This window comes from Sander lucioperca, chromosome 4 (genome assembly GCF_008315115.2).
Source record: "Sander lucioperca isolate FBNREF2018 chromosome 4, SLUC_FBN_1.2, whole genome shotgun sequence".
Classification (NCBI taxonomy): Eukaryota; Metazoa; Chordata; class Actinopteri; order Perciformes; family Percidae; genus Sander; species Sander lucioperca.
This window is the reverse complement of record NC_050176.1, coordinates 28,508,190-28,526,315: the sequence shown is the minus strand read 5'-3', so window position 1 is coordinate 28,526,315 and position 18,126 is coordinate 28,508,190. Positions and strand designations below refer to the sequence as shown.

Below are 18,126 nucleotides of genomic sequence, written 5' to 3'. Positions count from 1 at the left end.
CACCTCTAACACACTGTAACACACTGTAACACACTGTAACACACCGTAACACACCTCTAACACACCTCTAACACACCTCTAACACACTGTAACACACCGTAACACACCTCTAACACACTGTAACACACTGTAACACACTGTAACACACGGTAACACACTGTAACACACTGTAACACACCGTAACACGACGTAATGAGTCCCAGTACCAGACTGGTTCCCAGTCTCAGACTGGTTCCCAGTACCAGACCAGTCTCCTGTAGACCTGGTCCTGCTCTGAGTCTTTGAGTTGTAAGCTCTTTGGCCCAGTTGAGTTAAATCTGTGAAATACCTCCAGTCATGTTGTGCAGATTATGTCAGAGCTGGGTGGAGGGGGGATTACTGTTCACATGCTGCTGCTGCTGCTGGACTGAGGTCTGGGACACACCTGGTTCTGGTCCTGGATCTGTTCTGGACCAGCTCTGTCAGATAAACAGTCTGGGTGAGCTGTCTCTGTGTAATGTTAGACAGCCCATCATAGACATTATTAGATCTTGGTAGAAGCATGCTGTGTGCTGATTGGCTCACTGACACTGATGAGATTTACTCCTTAAGGCCAATTTATGCCTCTGCATTAAATCAACGCCGTTGGTACGTACGTAGGTACGTGGAGATGCGGACTCACCTCTCCAGAAATGTAACTACACGTAGAGGCGACGCAGACGGCAACAACTGTGATTGGTCTGCTTGGCTGTGGCTTGGTAGCGTTGCATTTCCCCCCTGACTCATTTCCATTTTCTCCTCTATAACAACATGAAATCAAGGAGAGGGTTAACTTCTCCTGGTTCTCCTTCTCTATAACAACATGAAATCAAGGAGAGGGTTAACTTCTCCTGCTCCAGATCTCCCACCGTGGTCAGAAAGAACAGATGACTCTAGAGTTACGCACGCACCAAGCCTTCTGTGTGTCGTGTTTTCTGCGTCACCTCTCAGGTGTGTCTGACTCTTTCTCTGTGATGGTTCTCCTCCGCAGCAACTGGAGGAGAAGAGTGAGGACGAGGAGGACAAAGAGTGTCTGAAACAGGCCATCACGGCTCTGCTCAACCTGCAGAGCAGCATGGAGAGGATCTGCTCCCGCAGCCTGGCCAAGAGGAGGCTCAGGTACCAAACACACGCTAACACACACTCCTACATACTCCCACACACACCTGTACAAACACACACTAACACACACACCTGTACAAACACACACTAACACACACTCCTGTACAAACACACACTAACACACACTTCTACATACTCCCACACACACCTGTACAAACACACACTAACACACACTCCTGTACAAACACACACTAACACACACTTCTACATACTCCCACACACACCTGTACAAACACACACTAACACACACTCCTGTACAAACACACACTAACACACACTTCTACATACTCCCACACACACCTGTACAAACACACACTAACACACACTCCTGTACAAACACACTAATACACACTCCTGTACAAACACACACTCCCACACACACTTGTACAAACACACACCCCTACACTCTCCTACACACACACACACACACACACACACACACACACAAACACAAACACTGACAGACTGACTGACTGACAGAGAGACAGACAGACAGTGAAACGTCAGCCATCGCGTCCCTTCTGCTAGCTTTTAGCTCGGGCTAACTTAATTAAAAAGGCAGTTTGTGGAGATTTTTGTCAGCCAGCCTTCCAAAAGAAAGCACGCTAAAAGCAGCGGATAAGCCAGCAACACATGTGATCCAACCATAACCCTTTGTGATGTTTGTTATAAGGAAGCCAAAACCATTTCATATTCTGGCTGCTGGATTCACAAAGTTGACTCCTTGTTTGGGTTCAGGATCGACAGAGGTTGAGTCTAGGGACCTTTCAGCTAGATCTCCAGCTCCTTTATCTTTTGTTCTGTCATCTGACTGGAAAACTGAGAACAACTAGATTTACAGAAATGATTTCATAATATGTTAAAGAATAAAAAGGGAATTATAACTAAAAGATGTGCATGTAACAGAGTTCAGCTGAGTGAAACAATGAGAGCTGAGCACATGAGTCCAGTCTGAGTGTGTGGACTCCTCCCATCCTCCCTGTTTCCCCCTGGACAGAAATAGCCCTGGGGGGGGTCGGCGAGGTTGTAGGTCGGAGGGGGGGGGGTGCTGGGGGGGTCAGAGGAAGTTTCGTCAGCACCTGGGCGGTGCTGCTGCAGCTTATTGTTCTCTGACAGAAAGAAAAGAACTCGGAGAGGAAAACTTGTGCTGCTCCTGTTTTATGAAGTTTAAAGTTTCTACACTACGATACTGAGAGGAAGGAGGAGAGGAGGAATAAGGAGGAGGAGGAGAGGACAGATGGCTGGATGATTGTCAGGTGGATATGAGGACGTAGGTGACTTCACTTTCTTCTCTCTTTGTATTTTAGCTGCAGGTTGTTGGAGCGGACGGTTGGGTGTAGATTAGTCTCCCGCTGCCAGCTCTATTTCCTCAGCGCTGTGGTGTAAGGTCTGGTTACACCACAGATGCATTCTGGGATAGGAGAATAAACGCTCTGGGTTGTTTGCATTTCTTTAAACCAATCACAGTCGTCTTGGGTGGCGCTAAGCTCCAGACGCAGCGACGGTGACTCTGCTAAATAGTCTCAGGAAGGAACTGGTTCTGGTGGAACATTTACACCTCGCTACAGAAAACTCCTCGTACAATATTACATGAAGTTAACTGTGTGTGTGTGTGTGTGTGTGTGTGTGTATATACCTGGTTTTGTCCGTGTACAATATTAATTGAAGTTTACTGTTGACACAGTAAGTAATATGAGCTATGTAAATGAGCTGATACATGGTTAAATCTCATTGGCTCTTACCAGTGTATCTCCGTGTGTACTTGGTCCACAGCAATCCCACCAAACAGTCCCAAAATCTCCCAGTTAGAGAGGAAATGATCTAACATATGCTTTCTAAATCTTTACAATCATTCCCTGAAAGAACCAGCAGGGCCTGTCTTGTTGAACCATCCACCTCTTCTTCATAACTTGATATTTTCAGCGTGTAGCTCGTAGCTACGAGGTTGTTGTTTCCCGAAGAGAGCGGAGTTTGAGAACGGAAACACACCTCACAGAGAGAGAGAGGAAGTTTATCCTGGAAATGTCCTTCCGTTGATCCAGACTAGGACTTTGCGTGTCTGTTAGAGCTTTTGTTTTGAAGGAACTGGGCACCCTGAGCCACCAGGTGAAGTTCTATATCTGTGTGAGCAGGGAGACACCGGGAAGGGATTATGGTTTTTACCATGGCAAGAGAGACGCCATTGTTCTTTCCCTGCACTGTTTGCTTGCCAAAAATGGTGAAATAAACCTCACAGAAACCCCACGCATTCCTGGACAATGAAGGTTTTATTCCCTTTTTTAAAGTGAGTTTTGAACTCATTAGTGACGGTGTGGTGACTAATGAGCAAAAGAGCAGATTGAGATAAGGAAGAGGGACAGCCTGACATGTATGTCACCGTTGAGTTAGATTCAGGCTGTTGTGAAGGCCAGTGGACTGTTTGGCATGGTCCCTTTGATTAGTACAAAACTAAATGGTGATTGTTGTTGTCAGCTGTATAGTATAGTATAGTATAGTGTATAGTAGGGCTGGGCGATAAAATGATCTCGATATGGGATCGCAATAAAATTCCGGTCGATAACGATGATTAACTTGGACATATTTTACTCGATTTGGATAGATCTAACAGCCTATCACACAGCAGAAATAAACGCTATTCCATTTCAGAAGGTGGTGGTATTGCGCACCAAAAGTTGTTTGCCAACCGCCAAAAAACGTCAATAGAAGAAGTTTTTGGCTTGCCCGTCAAAGTACACGCCCATTTCCTACGCAGAGCATTGTTTGAGCTACCGGCGGTGAAGAAATGGGTGGAACCGAGGGGCATGGGAAAGCGACAGTGAAAGTGAACTTGCATTATCATCCAAAGCTGAGGAAATTGTTGACAAAAAAGGTAACAGGACGTCAATTATATGGAAGTGGTTTGGATATGTCAAAAGCGACGAAACGCAGATTAACATGGTCTGCAAAATATGCCGTCGGTCGGGGTCGACCAAGACGGGAAACACAACCAGTCTTTTCTGTCAGTTGAAAAGGTCCCATCCCAGCGACCACAGCCAGAGTTTGAAGACGCGGGCCCATGTTAACATCCTAGTGGTCCTTCTGCTGTTAGCAGCACTAGCGGGGCTGAAAAACAACAACCAATCAGGTCGTCTTTTGTGACCATTGCCCCATATGAAAACTTATACTGTTTTGTTAAGGCAGATAAATCATTTTTGCACAGTTCAATGCTACATTATGTTATTCTATTTTTTATGTTAATAAACTATATTCTAAAGTTTAACTAATGAACTCTCTGGTTTCTTCAGGCTTCAGTCATTATCAGGATACTCTTCAACCTGGCAGCATTATCAAATTATATATCCTGATAAATATCGATATTGATCAATATGGAAAAGATTATCGTGATCATATTTTTTGCCATATCGCCCAGCCATAGTGTATAGTATAGTGTATAGTGTATAGTGTAGTATAGTGTATAGTATAGTGTATAGTATACTGTAGTGTGTAGTGTATAGTGTATAGTATAGTGTATAGTATAGTATAATATAGTATGGTGTATAGTATAGTGTATAGTATAGTGTGTAGTATAGTATAGTGTATAGTATAGTATAGTATATAGTATAGTGTATAGTATAGTGTGTAGTATAGTATAGTGTATAGTGCAGTGTATAGTGCAGTGTATAGTATAGTGTATAGTATAGTGTATAGTATAGTGTATAGTATAGTATATAGTATAGTATAGTGTATAGTATAGTGCAGTGGTTCCCAACCTGGGGTCCGGGGACCCCTAAGGGGGGCAGCAAAGATCACAGGGGGGGCGCAACTCTTTATCTGGTTTGAGGTTGAGGTAAAAAAAAAAATAATATTTGCACATGTTAAAGAAATTATGATAATACACTAGAATATATAATGTATACAAAAGTCTGTATAAAAACTATATATTTTTGTTCTCGCTTAAACTTGTAGGCAGGCTACTTAGTAGGCCAAACCTCCGGGACCTCTTAACCTGGGACCCTGCTGTCATCAGGTCAGCTGCTAGCTGCTAGCTGATAGCTGCTAGCATCCTCATTTTTCCTGCCGCCACAGCATCACTATTTTATGAACGAAACATAGCGGAGAAACGTAAAAGTGCTGATAACTCCTCTGTATCAAAAAAGAAAGTAAGGGAAAGTTACCTCAACTTCAGTTTCGCAGGGGGGGCTCAGCTTTTCTTAGACATAAGTAGGGGGGGCGCCAAGGAAAAAAGGTTGGGAACCACTGGTATAGTGTATAGTGTATAGTATAGTATAGTGTATAGTATAGTATAGTGTATAGTGTATAGTATAGTGTATAGTATAGTATAGTATAGTGTATAGTATAGTGTATAGTATAGTGTATAGTATAGTATAGTATAGTGTATAGTATAGTGTATAGTATAATGTAGTATAGTGTATAGTAGGGCTGAACGATTTTTGAAAATAATCTAATTGCGATTTTTTTCCCCAAATATTGCGATTGCGATTCGATATTCGATTATTTTTTTAAGCTCTTAGTCTTCTGTATTATTCAACAAAGAATAATAATATAAGTTATAGTATGAACACACAATTACACACCAGACAGTTAAATAAGTAAAAATATAGTATATAGTATATATCTATATACACACACACACAGGAGCTGCCTCCAGCCCCTCCCCCTCGTGAAGTTGCGTGCTGCCGTGTGTTCTTGTTCAGAGAGGCTATCGTTACGTTAGCTAGTTGCTGGTGTTCTTGTTCAGAGAGGCTATCGTTACGTTAGCTAGTTGCTGGTGTTCTTGTTCAGAGAGGCTATCGTTACGTTAGCTAGTTGCTGGTGTTCTTGTTCAGAGAGGCTATCGTTACGTTAGCTAGTTGCTGGTGTTCTTGTTCAGAGAGGCTACCGTTACGTTAGCTAGTTGCTGGTGTTCTTGTTCAGAGAGGCTATCGTTACGTTAGCTAGTTGCTGGTGTTCTTGCCGTGGGATTAACTGTACTAATAAAACTGTTGAAACACCGCGGCCACGCTGCTGTGAAAGCTCCCCGAACGTCATTTATCAGAGTCTGGTTGTTACCCCTCTCAGTGGCAGCTCCTCCACTCATATCTTTATAACAGAGCTAACCGCTAACCGGAGCTAACCGCTAACCGGAGCTAATCGTTGCCAACCGAGCCTTCAGTTCTGTGTGCCTGTATCCATTAACTGCACGTATGGACTCGAGTCTGAATAAAACCCTTCAGTTTATTAAAATGGCTGTAAAAGTTTTAAACTACAACTCAGAGTTGTTTGAATGACAGAAATCAGCTCCAGGTACGGCGTAGCGTTAGCGTGCTAGTTGATGCTTTCTCTGCGGAGTGCAGACTGATTTGCTCTCATCTCGTGATTTAGTCATGTGACCAAATCACAGCCTTTGCGATTAGGAAATCGCGTTTTAACATATCGTGATATTATCGCAAATGCAATTAATCGTTCAGCCCTAGGGTATAGTATAGTATAGTGTATAGTATAGTGTATAGTGTATAGTGTATAGTATAGTATAGTATAGTGTATAGTATAGTATAGTATAGTGTATAGTATAGTATAGTGTATAGTATAGTGTATAGTATAGTATAGTATAGTGTATAGTATAGTATAGTATAGTGTATAGTATAGTATAGTGTATAGTATAGTGTATAGTATAGTATAGTATAGTGTATAGTATAGTATAGTATAGTGTATAGTATAGTATAGTGTATAGTATAGTATAGTGTATAGTATAGTGTATAGTATAGTATAGTGTATAGTATAGTGTATAGTATAGTATAGTGTATAGTATAGTATAGTGTATAGTATAGTATAGTATAGTGTATAGTATAGTGTATAGTATAGTATAGTGTATAGTGTATAGTATAGTGTATAGTATAGTATAGTGTATAGTATAGTGTATAGTATAGTATAGTATAGTGTATAGTATAGTATAGTGTATAGTGTATAGTATAGTGTATAGTATAGTATAGTGTATAGTATAGTATAGTGTATAGTATAGTGTATAGTGTATAGTATAGTATAGTGTATAGTATAGTGTATAGTATAGTGTATAGTATAGTATAGTGTATAGTATAGTATAGTGTATAGTATAGTGTATAGTGTGCTGAGCTCGCTGGGAGACGTTCTCCAGGCGGCGGGGCGTGAGAATGAGCTGTGGTAAAACTGTTCTGCGCTGCGCTCTGAATTGCCGCTGAACGCTGCTCTCAAAGTTTTAAATGATTTCAACTTTGACCTTGTTGCCGCTCACCTTTTAAAGGCACCACGGCTTTCCAAGGCGGTAAGGGAGCATCCTGAAAGCATAGCTCCTATGGGGAGATGCTAGGCTAACAAGCCATCACCTCCCGTTAGCATCCCATTGACTCCCATTCATTCTGACGTCACTTTGACAGAGAATAACTTTACATCTGAAGAGTTTAAAGACTCTATTTGTCCATTGTTTATTTCTAAAGAAACACAACAATGTATAAAAGGCTCCATTACCTTGTACCTCACGTTATGGCTCCGTAGCAGACGTTTTTATAACTTTTCGATTCTGTCATAACCACGCGACTTTCTGTTGACTGCCATATAGTACAGGAGAAGCTGGCAGGCAATCGGGGGGGCGTGGAGGCATACAGTCAAGGGAGAAGCCCAGAGAGAGTCCATGAAAGCATCAGAACAAAATATTTCAGCAACGTTTTGATGGATTGGAAATACTTCGGTATGTGGCAAGTGAAATCATATGAAGTAACATTTATCCACGAACAACTAGGATATTTTAAGAAAAGTATATGTTGTTAAATAATGAAGTAGGGGTAACATCTAGTGATCAATAATTAGCCTGTGCCTATGTTATCTCCTTACATATACCTATTGGATATGAATTCATATCACAAGTTCTTGAATATCATTTTACATAACTTCTTAATATTATGCATTAACTTAATATGGCGTACTGGCATTATATTTAAAAAAAAAAAAATACTAAAAATACTATGACAAAATAATTAATCTGAATACTTACCAAAAGTGTCTCTGCCTCTCCGCTCATGGACAGCTCCTACGCTCTCCGTCTCTGCTAGATTGGGAATGATTGAGATTTCTCTTGGCACAGCTACCAGAAGACTTCCAACTTTCAGACAGGTTGCTCACGTCACATCTACGTCTTCAAGCTCAGTTGGAGGCTGCTCAGTAACGCTCAGCCATCACCGGGAAAGAGACTTCACTGGTCTCTGTGGAAGTCTACGGCGTCGCTGTGTCCATTTCGTATACTGTCTACGCCGCTTCCAGAAGCAACGATGACGTTTACCTGCGCCGTGCTTGGCCTCTCTGCTCTGAGAAGTACCTTTCCGTCTTAGATCATGTGTATGCGGTTTAAACGCTAGATTCCACCCGGAGCGTCGGTATGTAGCGCCTCCCGGTCTGTTTCTGGCTGAGCCTCGGGGCATTCAACAGGCCGGGCAGGAAGTGGAAGGGCTAGAACATCCTGTCAGTTTTCAAAATAAACTCCCTGTGCAGATCATATATCACAGATCATATAGACACTAATCTGTGATCCGCGTCGTTCAGAACTAGGCCTGCATGATTAATCGTTATAAAATCGCGATGTCGATTCACCCTGTTCACGATTTAATTTTGAAATAACTTCAATTTTTTTTTGTTGATTTAAAATGTTTTTTTCTTTTTTTTTTTTAATGATTTTGATTCTCATTTAATTTTACGAGCCGACTGCATCACAAACGCTACTACTTTCTTCTGTGAGTTTTAAACATAGAGCTCCCAAGCGCTGCAGTGCTCTCCTTCTCTTCATTGTAGCCTCTGTGTTTACAGGCTCGTGGTGATGATCAACGTGCTATAGGTAACAAAAAAAAATCTATGTTTGGTACTGCCAATTTGTTTTGTTTTGTCATGGTTCATGTGTGCAAACATTACACTTTGTGAGAAAAAAATCGTGGCAGAGAATCGTGATATCAATTCTAAGCTAAAAAATCGTGACTCATATTTTTCCCCGAATCGTGCAGGCCTATTCAGAACTACACTGAATGGAAAAAGCATTGAACTCTTTAGACTAGAAGCACAAATATCCAGGGATGATGTAAGAAAAACGCTCTGAGACGCTCCCGGTGTGGTATAACGCACGGCGGACGGCAGAACAAAACCACGCCGCAGCCGGAACGCCGTGCATCTGTGCCTGGTGGGATTTCGGGGTTAGACCCAGCTGCAGCCGGTCAGCGGACCGTTACCCTGGGTTATAACAAAGTGGCCGGCTGTTCACCGCTCTACCTTTTCTCCAAAGTTGATTCCTAGTCCAGTTGCAGTTTAATACAGCTGGCTGTGAACCCCAGCATTCCAGCCCGCTGTTCATCTCTTTATCTGTAAGCGATCAGCATGTAAACACAAAAACTATGAAAACACGGAGGAACCAGCCAGCGAAGCCACTCGCCACATCGCTCACAGGAAACAAGCCGAACAAAGCTGTCACTGGTCTGGAGATAGCAGTGTAATAGCAATGTTGGGGATAAATAAAGGATCTCTATCTATGTGCTTTGTGTGGATGAAGCATGAAGTTTTCAACTTTGACTAATTTCACAGCTGGCTCTCTGCCTCGTAGCGTTACTTCTGCGCTGCTCGTTTGTTCGTAACTCGCCGCTACTCGGTTTATACACAAGTTATTCTGCTACCATGGTAACAGTACACATAACAAATGTCTGTGGCACTGACCCTTCTGCTGCGTAGATGTGAATAGGACTGGCCTTTCTATCCGGTTAGTTTCTGAGGTGTTAACATAGCTGAGGGGTTTAGCTGTAAACTGATTAGCTGCTGCTGAGGAACACACCGTCCTCTTCTCACACACTGGACTTTCTCTTTGTGTTGTTGTTGTTAGTCCAACAGGAAGTCAGCTTCTACTCCATCAGACCTGTTTTATGCTATGCTAACTCTGTGGCTAACTCCTATAACTTCTTCACAATAAACAGTGTTACGCTGTAATATGAGAGTTTAACCTCTAACCCTAAATACAAAGAAACAAGACAGAAAGACGACACGGCACACTGACTGATTAACTCTTCTTCTGACTTGTTCTGTGATTGTTCTGACTCCCTCTTGTTCTTCTTCTGTGGTGTGCAGCGAGTCGGCGTGCCGTTTCTACAGCCACCAGATGAAGGGGAAGCACCTGGCCATCAGGAAGATGAACGAGATCCAGAAGAACATCGACGGCTGGGAGGGGAAGGACATCGGCCAGTGCTGCAACGAGTTCATCATGGAGGGCACGCTGACGCGCGTCGGCGCCAAACACGAGCGCCACATCTTCCTGTTCGACGGCCTGATGATCTGCTGCAAGTCCAACCACGGGCCGCCGCGGCTGCCGGGCGCTGGCTCCGCCGCCGAGTACCGCCTCAAAGAGAAGTTCTTCATGCGCAAAGTCCAGATCAACGACAAAGATGACAAGGAGGGCGAGTACCGCCACGCCTTTGAGATTATCCTGAAGGACGGCAACAGCGTGGTGTTCGCCGCCAAGTCTGCCGAGGAGAAGAGCGGCTGGATGGCGGCGCTGATTTCGCTACAGTACCGCAGCACACTGGAGCGCATGCTGGACTCGGCCATGCTGCAGGAGGACAAGGAGCAGACGGTGAGGCTGCCCGGCGCCGAGCTGTACCGCTTCGCCCAGCCCGACTCCGAGCAGAACGTCGTGTTCGAGGACAGCGTCCAATCCAAGTCCGGGATCCCCATCGTCAAGGCCGGGACGGTGCTGAAGCTGATCGAGAGACTCACCTTCCACATGTACGCAGGTAAGACGGGACACTTTCACACTAACACTAACCTTCCACGTAGACCCTAACCTCTGGGCTCTGGGTTAGTGATGTGTGGGGGAGTGGGGTTAGTACCCTAACCCTCTGGACTTTGTTACTGCTGAGTCTGAGTCTGAACTGCTGACTCACTAACTGGAGCTCCATACTTAAATAAACTCAATGTGTGAACAACTGAAGTGAACGGTTTTAAATGGATATTTTCTAATAATACAGACCGCTTATTATACTAATTACCTTTATGGATTAGTTAGGATAACATGGCAACCTAAACAGACCACATTAAAAACCTAATGAGGGAATATCTCTCCTGTAATAGACTTGACAACAGCGAGGCCCAGTGGCCGACCAAGGGAACTACATTACATCAGCTTCATATTTCTCTTCTGTGGTTCAGCGTCTCCATGAGAGCTGATGGACATTCATGCTGCCTCCTCCTTTCTGTAGGGATTTATTGTCACTAAAAAACTCAAACTGAACTGAATTTATGTTCATTTTAATTTAATTTTTATTAATTTTTAAAAAGTGTGTAGGTTTTACGGTAAACGTCCTCCTGTGTCCAGATGTGTAGGAGTTGCAGTTTGGTTTTGCCCTTCTGGGCTCTTGTAGAAACATTTAGTTCAGTTTATTTGCACAAATATAGTGTCGCTCATTTATCAGTCAATCATAGAAACCAGCGCAGATATGGGCGCAGAAATCCTCTTACGACAGGCTTCATGTGTGATTCATGAAACATTCGTATCAATCAGAGCGTAAGAATGGTCGTACATTGATAAATGCAGCGGCTGGAAACGATCGTAATTTAAATATCACGCTCCAGTATATTATAATATATATAATATATAATATATCCAATATATATGGGTTTTGAGGCCTCGCCCCTACAATGTACGACTACATGGCGAGACGTAATCCGGCTGAGAAGAGACACTTTTCAGAGGTGGAGATTGAAACCCTGATATCTCAGGTTCACTATCTGGCAGCCTGAGAGCTGGGATTAAAGGCTGGAGAAAGAATGGGGAATGGAAAGAGATCACTGATGCAGTGAACAGTGTTGCCGTAGTAAATCAGACTCCAGCTGAAGTTTATTTAATTTATACATCCTTGACGTATGCTATAGTCCTAATAGTAATATTCAGGCTTATATTGCAATATCTTAGGCCTATATGGTGTACCTAAATAAACACACAGTAGCAGAGTTAATGCAGTGTCTTTTATTTTACTCGTGTTTTTTTTCATGAGTCAGAGCCAGGCAACAGCTGTGAGGGAGAGCGTGAGTCATGCCAAACATATATAACTATACCTTTTAAAAGCGAGGAATAATAGCCTGTCTCATTGGTATAGCCCCAGTTGGGGCTGTGCTGGACTCTGCTCTCTGGGCATCAGGTCATCTGGCTCCAGAACCCCACAGGCTAAAACTAAGTTGCAGACTTTTTCTGCCGTGTATAGTAGCCGCCGCCCCCCCCCCCCTCGCTGATGCAAGACAGAGCCATCTGCTGTACCGGCGAATAGAGGTCTTTTAAAAGAGCCAGATCTGCCATTGCTGATAAGTGATCAATTGATGACTTCTCCTTCTCCTGTTAAACTGATTATATGCTGCACCGCAAGTCCACACTGACTCCAAAACTTGTGTACACAAGTTTAAACTTGACGTGAGATTATTGATTATTATTATTGACGTCCATATTGATAAATGTCGAGCTTTGCGTGGAATGACCGTACGCTGGTTTTCTGTCTGTTTGTTCGTAAATGAGGGCCGCTGTCCTGTAGAACAACATGTGGCAGACTCTGTAGATATAAGCTTCTCATTCTGCCAACAGAATATAAATCCTACACACTGCACCTTTAACCAGGTAGGGCTGCACAATATACCGTGTTTTATCATCATGGCGATATCATATAAACACATGGTGAAAGACACCTGCACTTTAAAATGTAACTGTCATTCTTTTTATATTCAATTCAATGTTGAATTTGTTCAGTAAAAGAAAGTTGGAACTGATGTCCTTTCATTAGTTTTAAACTGAACAAGCAGTTTGTTGTGTAACTAAGTACATTTTAATATCTGTTTATTTATCGTTCAGTTACATCATTATCAAGATATTTAAGGGTGCTCCGATCAGGATTTTTGGGGCCGATCACCGATTGCTGTGAGAAGTATTGACCGATGCCGATCACCGATCACCGGGTCTATTTGAAACCTTCTATTTATCATGTCATATGTTTATCATATATTAATTTTAATATTCTTAACAACAATGCATAAGTATTGAAATTAACAGAAGATAATGTATTGTGAATTGTCAACGGTTTACTTTTATTGACAGGAAACGTTCAACATTCCACTTCCTCTGTTAGAAACACACCTTAAACAGCTTGGAGCTTAACATAGAGCTAAAGCCTTATTCAGAATAAATTACAAAACAACTGTCAGCGTGTTCTTCAGTGGGTCTTCAGTGGGTCTTTAGTGTGTTCTGAGCAGGGTGGGGCCACTTACATTTTTTACCAGCCACTTTTTCCAGAATTCAAATTTATAAAAGAGTGCACTATCATATTTTGAATTGCTTTATTAATTATGTTTTATTATTAATACATATTTTATTAATATAATGTATTTATTATGTGTCAGTAGCTTGTTGATCTTTACATTGTTAGTTAATTTCCTATCCTGGCCTGGGACACACATTCATACGGTTTGATAAAGGACTTATTGGACTTTAACTTATCATTGATTTTACAATAACGAGTGTAGCTCATGGATGTATTAAGTGTAGCTGTCCTCAATTTAGGTCATCCTGTACGTCTCCTCTCCGGTTTTTCCTGCATCCACCGTGTGTGTGTGTGTGTGTGTGTGTGTGTGTGTGTGTGTCGTCAGTCGCGGGGTAGAACTGAGCAGCAGAGAGCCAACAGATTTAAAACGGCAGCAGCTTTCAAGCAACTTAAACATCGTTACAGTCTACATTGACGTTAAAATGTAAACAGGTTGGCAGGACGGTCTGAAATGTTGTGCACGGTCTTTCGCTGTACATTTTGTCAATGCGCCACTTGTTTGAAAAGTACCTTCTCTTTTTCTCTTTTTTTTACTTCGCCCTCAACAGCTTGTACATCCATAGCTACTGCTGACTCCGCGGCGGGCCTCTTAACACCGGGGATATGTCGCCACATTTTTTAACAGATAATTTTCCTTTCGTCTGTACCTCAGCTCAGCTAGCTAGCTAGCTAGTTACACGGCGTCCCGGACTAGCGCTGAAAACTAGCTACTCGACTATGCGTGGTCAAAGCCCCGGCTGTGAACGGTTTCATTTCCTGTAAGTTCTTCACAACAAAAGTCTTCCGTCATTTTGGTATTTGAATGTTTTTATTATGAAGCAGCAAAATCCGGAAATGTTAGGGATTCATTAGCAGTAACGTAACGCGATTCCTATAAGCATTGTGCATTGTTACTTAGCAACAGCATTCTGTGACAAAAACTGTCCAATCCGTTACAAGGATACAAGGCTAATTTCCCACCGTGGTTCCGAGGCACTTTTTTTGACCAACTCGGGGAGACTGATCAGTCCAACTGCTTTTTCTGCCAACGGTCGGCCGTCTGGTTGGTGTGTAACTTAGCTGCGTATAGAACATTTTCTCACGAGTAGTGCGTCATCTGATCAGCCTATCTGATCGGCCTTTATGGAGACCACCGATCAAACTATTCAAAGCCTTTATCGGCCGATAACGATCGGTTCCCGATCAATCGGAGCACCCTTAAAGATATTCAACAAGGTTATTGCAGGATTAACCCATTAATGATTACTAGAGCAGTTTACTGTCCTGGTGAATGGGTTAGACTCTTCTGATCCTGTCCATGTTGGGTTAACCCTCTGCTGCCCTGAGCGTTCATTCAGCAGCTGTTTCCTGTTAATTAATCAGCTGTTTCCTGTTAATTAATCAGCTGTTTCTGTGTTAATTCATCAGCTGTTTCCTGTTCATTCAGCAGCTGTTTCCTGTTCATTAATCAGCTGTTTCCTGTTAATTAATCAGCTGTTTCTGTGTTAATTCATCAGCTGTTTCCTGTAAATTAATCAGCTGTTTCTGTGTTAATTAATCAGCTGTTTCCTGTTAATTAATCAGCTGTTTCTGTGTTAATTAATCAGCTGTTTCTGTGTTAATTAATCAGCTGTTTCCTGTTAATTAATCAGCTGTTTCCTGTTAATTAACCAGCTGTTTCCTGTTAATTAATCAGCTGTTTCTGTGTTAATTAATCAGCTGTTTCCTGTTAATTAATCAGCTGTTTCCTGTTAATTAATCAGCTGTTTCCTGTTCATTAATCAGCTGTTTCTGTGTTTTCAGACCCAAACTTTGTGCGAACCTTTCTGACGACGTACCGGTCGTTCTGTAAACCTCAGGAGCTGCTGGACCTGCTCATGGAGAGGTGAGTCTTAAAATGTGTTCAGGCTAAATGTAAGGGATGCCAAATGACTGAACTGGTGGAGCTGTCTGTGTCTGTCCTTGTCTTGTGTGGGTGTATTTTGTTATTTTAGATGAGTTGTGTCATGAAATGATAGTGCATGTTTAGTTTCTGTCTTACAACTTCTATTTTTTATTGTTTATGATATTGTTATGTGTGTTTATTATTGCATTGACACATTTCCAAGAGAGATTTAAGGTCCTCAGGAAGAATGGGATCCTAAATAAACTAACAAACCATCAGGATGTCTCAGTCTGATGGTCTCAGTGTGTCTGATGGTCTCAGTGTGTCTGATGGTCTCAGTGTGTCTGATGGTCTCAGTCTGATGGTCTCAGTGTGTCTGATGGTCTCAGTCTGATGGTCTCAGTGTGTCTGATGGTCTCAGTCTGATGGTCTCAGTGTGCCTGATGGTCTCAGTCTGTTTGATAGTCTCAGTGTGTCTGATGGTCTTAGTGTGTCTGATGGTCTTAGTGTGTCTGATGGTCTTAGTGTGTCTGATGGTCTCAGTGTGTCTGATGGTCTCAGTCTGATGGTCTCAGTCTGATGGTCTCAGTATGTCTGATGGTCTCAATGTGTCTGATGGTTTCAGTCTGATGGTCTCAGTGTGTCTGATGGTCTCAGTGTGTCTGATGGTCTCAGTGTGTCTGATGGTCTTAGTATGTCTGGTGGTCTCAGTGTGTCTGATGGTCTCAGTGTGTCTGATGGTCTCAGTGTGTCTGGTGGTCTCAGTGTGTCTGAGGGTCTCAGTGTGTCTGGTGGTCTCAGTGTGTCTGAGGGTCTCAGTGTGTCTGATGGTCTCAGTGTGTCTGAGGGTCTCAGTGTGTCTGAGGGTCTCAGTGTGTCTGATGGTCTCAGTGTGTCTGGTGGTCTCATTGTGTCTGATGTAGAGGTGCAACGATTAATCGATTAGTTGTCAACTATTAAATTAATCGCCAACTATTTTGATAATCGATTAATCGTTTGAGTCGTTTTTTTATTAAAAAAAATCAGATTTCTCTGATTCCAGCTTGTTAAATGTGAAGATCTTCTAGTATCTTCTCTCCTCTGGGACATTTAACTGAAGATCTTCTAGTTTCTTCTCTCCTCTGGGACAGTTAACTGAAGATCTTCTAGTTTCTTCTCTCCTCTGGGACAGTTAACTGAAGATCTTCTAGTATCTTCTCTCCTCTGGGACAGTTAACTGAAGATCTTCTAGTATCTTCTCTCCTCTGGGACAGTTAACTGAAGATCTTCTAGTTTCTTCTCTCCTCTGGGACAGTTAACTGAAGATCTTCTAGTATCTTCTCTCCTCTGGGACAGTTAACTGAAGATCTTCTAGTTTCTTCTCTCCTCTGGGACAGTTAACTGAAGATCTTCTAGTATCTTCTCTGGGACAGTTAACTGAAGATCTTTGAGTTTTGGACAAAACAAGACATTTGTGGATGTCATCTTAGGCTTTGGGAAACACTGATCCACATTTTTCACCATGTTTTGACATTTTTATAGATCAAACAACTAATCGATTAATCGAGAAAATAATCGACAGATTAATCGACTATGAAAATAATCGTTAGTTGCAGCCCTAGTCTGATGGTCTCAGTCTGGTGGTCTCAGTGTGTCTGATGGTCTCAGTCTGATGGTCTTAGTGTGTCTGAGGGTCTCAGTCTGGTGGTCTCAGTGTGTCTGATGGTCTCAGTCTGATGGTCTTAGTGTGTCTGAGGGTCTCAGTCTGATGTTCTCAGTGTGTCTGATGGTCTCAGTGTGTCTGGTGGTCTCAGTGTGTCTGGTGGTCTCAGTGTGTCTGATGGTCTCAGTGTGTCTGGTGGTCTCAGTGTGTCTGGTGGTCTCAGTGTGTCTGGTGGTCTCAGTCTGATGGTCTTAGTGTGTCTGAGGGTCTCAGTCTGGTGGTCTCAGTGTGTCTGATGGTCTCAGTCTGATGGTCTTAGTGTGTCTGAGGGTCTCAGTCTGATGTTCTCAGTGTGTCTGATGGTCTCAGTGTGTCTGGTGGTCTCAGTGTGTCTGGTGGTCTCAGTGTGTCTGATGGTCTCAGTGTGTCTGATGGTCTCAGTGTGTCTGATGTTCTCAGTGTGTCTGAGGGTCTCAGTGTGTCTGATGGTCTCAATGTGTCTGATGGTCTCAGTGTGTCTGGTGGTCTCAGTGTGTCTGGTGGTCTCAGTGTGTCTTGTGGTCTCAGTGTGTCTGATGGTCTCAGTCTGATGGTCTCAGTGTGTCTGGTGGTCTCAGTGTGTCTGATGGTCTCATTGTGTCTGAGGGTCTCAGTCTGATGGTCTCACTGTGTCTAATGGTCTCAGTGTGTCTGGTGGTCTCAGTGTGTCTGATGGTCTCAGTGTGTCTGATGGTCTCATTGTGTCTGGTGGTCAGTGTGTCTGATGGTCTCAATCTGATGGTCTCAGTGTGTCTGGTGGTCTCAGTGTGTCTGAGGGTCTCAGCCTGTCTGATGGTCTCAGTGTGTCTGATGGTCTCAGTCTGATGGTCTTAGTGTGTCTGAGGGTCTCAGTCTGATGGTCTCAGTCTGATGGTCTTAGTGTGTCTGGTGGTCTCAGTCTGATGGTCTCAGTGTGTCTGGTGGTCTCAGTGTGTCTGATGGTCTCATTCTGATGGTCTCAGTGTGTCTGATGGTCTCAGTCTGGTGGTCTCAGTGTGTCTGATGGTCTCAGTGTGTCTGATGGTCTCAGTGTGTCTGATGGTCTCAGTGTGTCTGGTGGTCTCAGTGTGTCTGGTGGTCTCAGTGTGTCTGATGGTCTCAGTCAG

At 42.9% G+C, this 18,126-nt stretch overlaps 1 protein-coding gene across 3 annotated transcripts in view; it reads left to right on the top strand.

Moving 5' to 3' along the window:
- Window positions 1-18,126, top strand: part of LOC116049176 (son of sevenless homolog 1) — a 62,405-nt gene that overhangs the window by 15,930 nt on the left and 28,349 nt on the right. For all 3 annotated transcript variants that reach the window (XM_036000005.1, XM_031298599.2, XM_036000007.1), the window contains exons 11-13: window positions 1,010-1,137; window positions 10,246-10,907; window positions 15,258-15,339. In XM_036000005.1, the coding sequence (XP_035855898.1) occupies window positions 1,010-1,137; window positions 10,246-10,907; window positions 15,258-15,339 (872 nt within the window). The remainder of the gene's footprint in view (window positions 1-1,009; window positions 1,138-10,245; window positions 10,908-15,257; window positions 15,340-18,126) is intronic.